This window comes from Gopherus evgoodei, chromosome 1, assembly GCF_007399415.2.
Source record: "Gopherus evgoodei ecotype Sinaloan lineage chromosome 1, rGopEvg1_v1.p, whole genome shotgun sequence".
Lineage (NCBI taxonomy): Eukaryota > Metazoa > Chordata > Testudines > Testudinidae > Gopherus > Gopherus evgoodei.
Window position 1 is genome coordinate 118031588 of NC_044322.1, and position 7232 is coordinate 118038819.

A 7232-nucleotide genomic window follows, 5' to 3' on the forward strand; every position below is an offset into this window, starting at 1 on the left:
TTTCATAATTTCCATTTTTTTTACTCTGTCATGCACTAAATGTATTAATCAGATCATTTGGTCAGTGCACTGCTAATGGTTATGTTGTCTGCTGAATTTAGTGCCACTGCACTAGTTAGTCTAATAGGAAATAAACATTTGGCCCACAACTCTATCTCTAGGTAGAACAGCTCAAGGGATAACATTTTAATGGTCACCCCTGTGCAACAGAAAGTTTTAACCCATTATTGCCCAGGATTTCAGAGTCTTATAGACCTTTTATTCTATCCACCTCACCACTTTGGCTCCCTAAGCTTTTCAAGCAATGACTTTAGACTGCATCATCTATAGAATACCAGACAACAATTTTTAGATGTAAACAGTTTTATATTGTTTTCTATGAATATATGAAATTGTATATGATTCGAAATTGTAAAAGAGAAAAGACAAATCTGATACCCTGAAAAGAAAAAAAGGCCGTCCCATGGTACCAGCACTATCCTGTAAAATAAAACACAAACCATTAAAAATACATGTATTTTTAAACTATAGTATGGCTATATTGACAAGTCTCTGTGTCACTGTCAAAGCTATTGCCATCAATAATTCAGGAGCCTCTTCAGTGGTATGCAAATAACTAGATACTGCTAGTCCCCAGTGTCCATTCACCTGAACTACTGATTAAACATTAATACCGAGAGGGAATTGTCAAGGACCATCCATTTTGTCTGATGTACTTATATTAAAATATCATAATTAAATATGATGTTGCATGGGCTTTAGAAAATAGCTTGAAGGCTAACTTAGAAGTGATTGATTATCTCTCAGAAGCAGCATGTGAACTAGTTCAGAACAACTGTGGTCTCTGATTTTTTTTAATCTAAATTAAGTTAACGTACCTTCTTTGTAAACTCTGCAGCAGCAATTTGTGATTCCTGCAAGTTGATAGTGCATATCAGTTTTAACATATCCAGCTGTTTATGAGATTTTCATAATCCTCCAGTACAGGTTAAGTACATTGCTCCAATCCATTTATTTTATTTTTTTTGGAAGTGAGAATTTTAAAAACAAATCAGATAGTTATAGGAAATCTAGAAGCAAATCAAAATTTGCTGCCTTTATTTTAAGTATTACTTTAACTGATTTCAAGGTAAATACATTCTTGTCACTGTAATTCAAATTAGACAGTCAAGCTCTTGAGAACAATGCAATGCCTGAACTGAAGGGAACATAAGGAACAGCATTCACCAGGTTTCAAAGTAATATTGATTTTTCTTTCCTTGTTGAAATGTTGTTGGTTCCCTGTCTTTAAGATTTCCACTGATTTTTTTTTAAATCCAATCTGGGTTGTTGCTACTAAACTCAGCTCATGCTATACTTATTGTTCAGAAGGTAGTTCATTATGGGACCAATCTTGCACCACTGAAGTCAATGCAAGTTTTGCCATTGACTTCAGCGGCAGCAAGCTCAAGCCCTGTGTCAGTGAAGGCTCTGATTCTTCAATCTGATCTGCAAGGACAACTCCTTGTAGAGCCCCGCTGAGTTTGACTGGACCTTAAATGGAAAAAAAAAACATTTAGTAGCATCAGCGGAGATCAGTGACAGCAGCAACTGCTCCAGTGATTGGATTTAATGATCAGGGATATGTTTTAAAGATGAGTAAGTAAAATGGAAGACAAGAGCATGGCTGTAAAAATAAAGGAGGAGAGGGGCCAGATAATGGAGAACAGACAGCAAGAGGAAGAAAAGGGGAGATGATGTTGAAAAGGGAAGGGAAGGAATTTAAATTTAAAAAAGGAAAAAATAGAGAAGGAAAAAGGAGAGCTCGGGACAGGATATGAAGCAAGAGGATTTTCTTTTGTTAGATATTCACAGTTCAAACATTGAGACAATGATTTATAAAATAATTGAAATTAAATTTTAGTGCCATAAAATGCTATGGAAGAAACAAGTGCATACTGGATCAAGGAATCTTTTCGTTCTTCTCTGAGAGCTTTGAAGCAAGGCGCATTAAAGGATGCACAGGGGAAGACTACAACAAAGAGATATTGTGAACACTAGTTTTGTATTAAGATCCATTAGACACACAACATTCAAATATAGTCGCTGACTAAAAGTTTTTGATAGCCTGGAGCTTCAAAAATCAGACTTATTTATAATACAACTTAATTTATTTTAGTGCAGAATCGTTCCAAAACATGAGCTTCTTAACAAGGCTTTGTAATAATCATAGGTTGAATTTTTCAAAGGAGTCTAGTTGAGTCAGTGACCTAAATTCAATGAGATTTGGGTGCTCCCTTTGGCTCCTTTGAAAACTTCAGCTGTAAATCTTACACAAAGACTGGAGGGAGAAACTAATCTCTCTCTACCCAGTTCTTTCGGGTAACTTTAAGAAACGCTACACATTTTGGGTGAAATACTGGGCATTTTGCCATTGACTTCAGTGGGGCAAAGATGTCATCCCTTGTGTTAAAATTTAATCTTAATGCCTTAATTAAACTCTAATCCACATGATACCACACAAATTCATAGGACCATGTAAGAGGAGGATCTATTCAATAAGAAAAGGCATTTTATGCTAAGGCTGAATTTAGCCAATAGTTTCCACGGTACTGGGGAAAGTTCAGGTGGGCCAGAGACAGAGAGAGTCATGTCCTAATAGATCTGTGAAGCTGGACAAATGTTCAGCGTTCACATGAATCCCTGCTTCTCCACACCTCACAGCTGGACCTAATGCTGGCTCTGAGCCATTTTTACAGCTTCGGATAAGGCCCCAAATAGACCACATTCTGGAAATGTAGCCACAAACCGCTATGTGGCAAAGGTCAGTTACATCGCTTGGAAAGATGCAATATGAGTCATCTTCCAGGCCTGAAGAATGATCAGATAGGGTGAAATCTTGGATCCACTGAAGTCAACTGCAAAACTACCATTGACTGCAATGGGATCAGGATTCCACCCATAATTTCTAGCTGACTTTGGGAAACCCCTAATCAGCATTTTGTGCGTTTGTGGTTTAGCTAACATTGTATTAAATATATTTACTACGCAGTCAAGGTCTAAAAGGTGTTTGTTTGGTTTTTATTTTGTTTTGCTTTTGTTTTTGGGCAGGGACTGTACATTAGAATACAATGTAAATATTGTAATGCTTTTTTATTCCAATTTTTAAAAACTGTGCTCAGAATTAGAAGATAAAGAAACTGACAAAGTATAGGAAAGATAGAGATGCACCTTTTAAAAACACTTCCTGTAATTATTTTAAAGTCATTGCACATGATCTGAGTAAACATTGTCTGAAACGCCACAATCATGGTGCATTTTATCCTTTTCTGACTAAAGCCATTCAGATATAAACAGCATTTGAGGAGCTCTCTAGTTTTTGTGGGTAAATCTCTTTAATAACTAGCATTAACCAAAAAGGTGCACTAGGAAAAAATGGCTTTGGAGGCTGATCCTGACATTGGCCTTAGTCAATTCGACTCAGTATCTCATAGGCCTGAACTTCTATAGATGACTGAGCGAGGTACTTAAGCATATGAGACACCCTCCTTGAAATCAATGAGTCTACTCACATGCTGAAAGTTAGGCATATGCTTAAGTACATTGCTGAATCATAGACTTAGTAAGCATCTTGTCCACATATTTATGCTATGCAAAAGTGATGATTATGTTAAAATACTGACCCCAATTTTAAATGGATATGTTGGTTCTTGAATTCTGGAGTAGTGAAATAAAAACTGCATAAAAAGAGCAATTTTAGTATATAGTCGTATCACATCTAAGAGTTGAAGTTATATGCATATATTACTAAGATGGAAAAATACTTACTCTTTTATATATGTTCTCGTTGTTTTCCTAGTAAAGATAATGATGATAGTCAAACTCTGTTTGGTTGGACAAAAGGCTGGGAAAGTTTTCTTCAAGGAAAGAAAATTATTAGATCTTACCTCCTCTATCTGCATGCTATTAAAAATAGCATTACAAAGATCCATTACTTTACTGGAGATCTAAAAGAAAAATAATTTTTTAAACATACATTCATTTATGGTATGTTTTGTACTTGACTTTTGACATAAGAAGCCTGATTTTCATCTCACAACAGTTTAAATCAGGAGTAATTCTACTGAAGCCAATGGCATTATTCCAGAGTAAATTTTTCTGCAGCTACCAGATAGAAAATATTGTGTAATTTTTATATCAGGAAAAAGTTGTTAATATATTAATTATGTCAGCATAATCATATGCTGCATTAAAAACAAATACTTACAATTGAATTTCACTAAATGATAATATGGGAAAATAGGACATAAGCCAGAACCATTTACATCATTACAGCTGAGTATTCAACACCTTGGAGGAGATGGAAGAGGCATTTATATTTATCATTTCAGATACTAAATTTAATTGTTATGGGATAGCCAATGTGCCTGGAAGAGGAGAGTCAGTTCAATAAATTATAACGTCAATTTACCTGGGGTTGATTAGACAGTTCTGTCCACTGACTGAAACACAGTGCCAGCTTAAAAATAAAGATTAGACATTAAGATTAGTTATACATTTAAACCCATATTTTAGCGTGAGAAAATGTAGCTTTTATAATATTCTATCAAGGCCTTCCCAGCTCGGATACTCCGAATGTGTGTATTTTGTTAAAATGGGCAGCAAAAGGTTGCTTTATAGACATACACTAACCGGGAGGTGATCAAGTAGACATTCCCCCATTTCGTGTTATTGTTAATTCATTGATTTATCAATTCAACCTCAACTGTAACCTAGATTTGATCATTGCATTGTCTTATATTTTCAATTAGCTTAGGGAAATAGTAAGTAAATTAGTTAGTAATGTATTTGTTTAGTGTCCTATTCGCTTGTTTATTCTCTTTGTAAAATCCATATAAGTGATACCAAACTTGTTTCTCCCTCAAAATTGCAGCATAGTCAATGACCTACAAAAGGTGGCAAGCCCCTAGACCCACTCCCAAATTAACCCCCTATTAGCCTTCCATTCTGCATGTTTATGTGCGTGTGATTAGAATGGGGAACGAAGGTTTTTAATAATGCATCCTTAGCCACTGGCTAACCGGAAAATGATCACGTGTATTCGGTTTCTCATTCCGTAATGGTAATTCACCTGTGTTTCAGTGACCCCTGCACTGTTATGAACATGCTTCCAGATTATGACTGCCATGTTATGAAAACGTTTCGTACCTCTCTTTTAGGAACGTCTGGAGCATCTATAGAACCGGCGACAGGCTGAGGAAACCCTATTGAGATAAAGCAGCCACAAATATAATTTCCACGAAAAGGGTGACTGTGCCCTTCATTTGAAAGCTATCCCAGTACAAATTCAGGGCGCGGATTCTCCAAGACCATAGGAAAGCTATAATGGGTCCACAACCCGGGTACAAATGGAACCCAAGCCGGGTTAAAACACTAAGGCCGAGAGACGGCTTAGCAGGGGTGCTTGGCTTTGTTTTTTTAAAGAATATTTTTCAACAAAGAGGGGAAAAAAAGCATCCTTCCAATGTGAAACCCTAGAGCAAGAAATAACCCCCCCCCCCCCGCCTGGCGTGCATTACAGGGGCAGATCTGGACGTCGGGATGGGCAGCCCCCCAGGAGTGTACACACACACGCTCCGAACTGCTCCCAGGACGTGCTGTGATGCCGACCCCCTCCCCGTTCTCTGTGCCACCACCGGGCACATCAGCGGGGTCTGTGCATGCCCCGGGCGCGCAGCCGAGAGCAGATGCCGCCCTTCAGCACCCTGGACAGAAGCGCCGGCGGAAGAGACAGTCCCCAGCCTTCTCTTCCAAAACTTTCTCTGCTCGCTTTAGCCTCTTGGCCACCCTTACCATTGACAGCTGGTATCAATGGGGGTAGCTCCGCTGAACGCGGCCGCACTCCAGTTGAGGCTCTGGTCCCAGGGCTATATTCATTCCCTCTTTGCCCACCAATCCCTCGGGGCTTATTGAAAATGTCCATTTCTCATGTTCAAGTCACTTGTCCCGGTCACTTTTATAAGCACCTATTGTGCACCTGCTAAGAGTCCCCCGGTTCATCAAGTAAGGGGCATGTCACCCAGACCCCTCCTGCCCTGCCCCCTTCAAATGAGCACTGTCTAGTCTTAAAAACTGCAACACCCCTCCGGTCTTTTGCCGCTGATGGTTTGGGAGGAAGGACACCAATAGCCATGTCCTTTGTTTAAACTATTTGCAGCCTTCAGCCCTGCACGTTCTGTTCCTTGGAAGAGCTTCATGTTAGAGAGCAGGTTCATATTAGTTTGGAACAACTGTTCTCCGAGTCTGAAGCGAGTCTAGTTTCTCCGAACTGCAAAGCAGAGCCAGGGGTGTGAGAGAGGGAGAGAGGAACTAGTTAAGCTTTCTGTATTAGTCCTGTTCTAGCGACTAGTCTTTATCCACATAGACCGGGTACGTAGGAGGCAGTTATGGGGATAGATCGGGTCTTACCTGAGGTGAACTGTAGAGTACAGAAGCAGTAGAGAGCGAAGATCAAAGGGAAGGGGAAAGGATGCTGTTTCATTTTCAGCCACCGGTTCCTTCCAGCTGGGGACAGACTTTGGTTGTTCTGCCAGGACCTGAGCATTTCACATCAGACTTCAGACGGCAGGGAGGATGCTCAGCCTGTGGGCGGCTGGCCCAGACTGGGAGAGGTATATTTGTAACAAGTTGTATCCCATTGCAAAGGGAGCCAATCAGCACTTTGCATGGGCCTGGTTTTCTCAGTCATAAGTGTCATGCTGTGCTTTTATTTATGCAGCAATATCTCTCAAATCAACGCTCTCTGCAACGCGACCTCAGCCATTAGTCAAGACTCCAAGAGCACAGAATGGAGAAGTTTAGAATCCTCATTGCCTCTCTCTGTATAAAAACATCTTTACGTGAAAACTGCTCTCACGCAAACAGGCTGTACTACCTACATTACTGCTGCATCACAAACATGTTCTCATCTTTACATGCAAACTGGTCTGTCTACTGCAGAATCAGAGTTCACTGAAAGTTTGCTAGGAAAAGTAAACTACAATCATTTTCCAGTTCTTTGATTGATTTTTTCAACAAGACTTTGAAAATTTCATAAAAACTAGGCATGAAATAGCTATGGATGCAATACTTAAATCTAGTGACTGTTCATTAGGAACCCCAGGAAGCCCAATGATTAGGAATGAATTTATTGAAACCATTTCAAATCCCTAGGTTATCAATAATATGGAAATATGAAGCAAAAAGAAGCATTT

At 39.2% G+C, this 7232-nt stretch overlaps 1 protein-coding gene across 1 annotated transcript; it reads right to left on the bottom strand.

Annotated features, from left to right (window-relative positions):
* Window positions 1-869: 869 nt before the first annotated feature.
* NMS (neuromedin S) lies at window positions 870-6583 on the bottom strand. The gene is made up of 7 exons (XM_030551809.1): window positions 6448-6583; window positions 5188-5243; window positions 4451-4498; window positions 3927-3986; window positions 3808-3834; window positions 3663-3716; window positions 870-914 (listed from the first exon to the last, which is right to left on the bottom strand). Exons 1-7 carry the CDS (start codon window positions 6581-6583, stop codon window positions 870-872), a joined length of 426 nt encoding a protein of 141 aa, XP_030407669.1.
* Between the last annotated feature and the right edge of the window lie 649 nt (window positions 6584-7232).

What these genes read in the sequence shown, in the direction of transcription:
- NMS (XM_030551809.1), bottom strand. Translation starts at nt 6,583, where the DNA reads ATGCTCAGGTCCTGGCAGAACAACCAAAGTCTGTCCCCAGCTGGAAGG. An exon ending in TACTCTACAGTTCACCTCAG is followed by an intron (nt 5,244 to 6,447) that starts GTAAGACCCGAT and finishes TTATCTCAATAG; the next exon opens with GGTTTCCTCAGCCTGTCGCC. An exon ending in ATAGCATGCAGATAGAGGAG is followed by an intron (nt 3,835 to 3,926) that starts GTAAGATCTAAT and finishes TATCTTTACTAG; the next exon opens with GAAAACAACGAGAACATATA.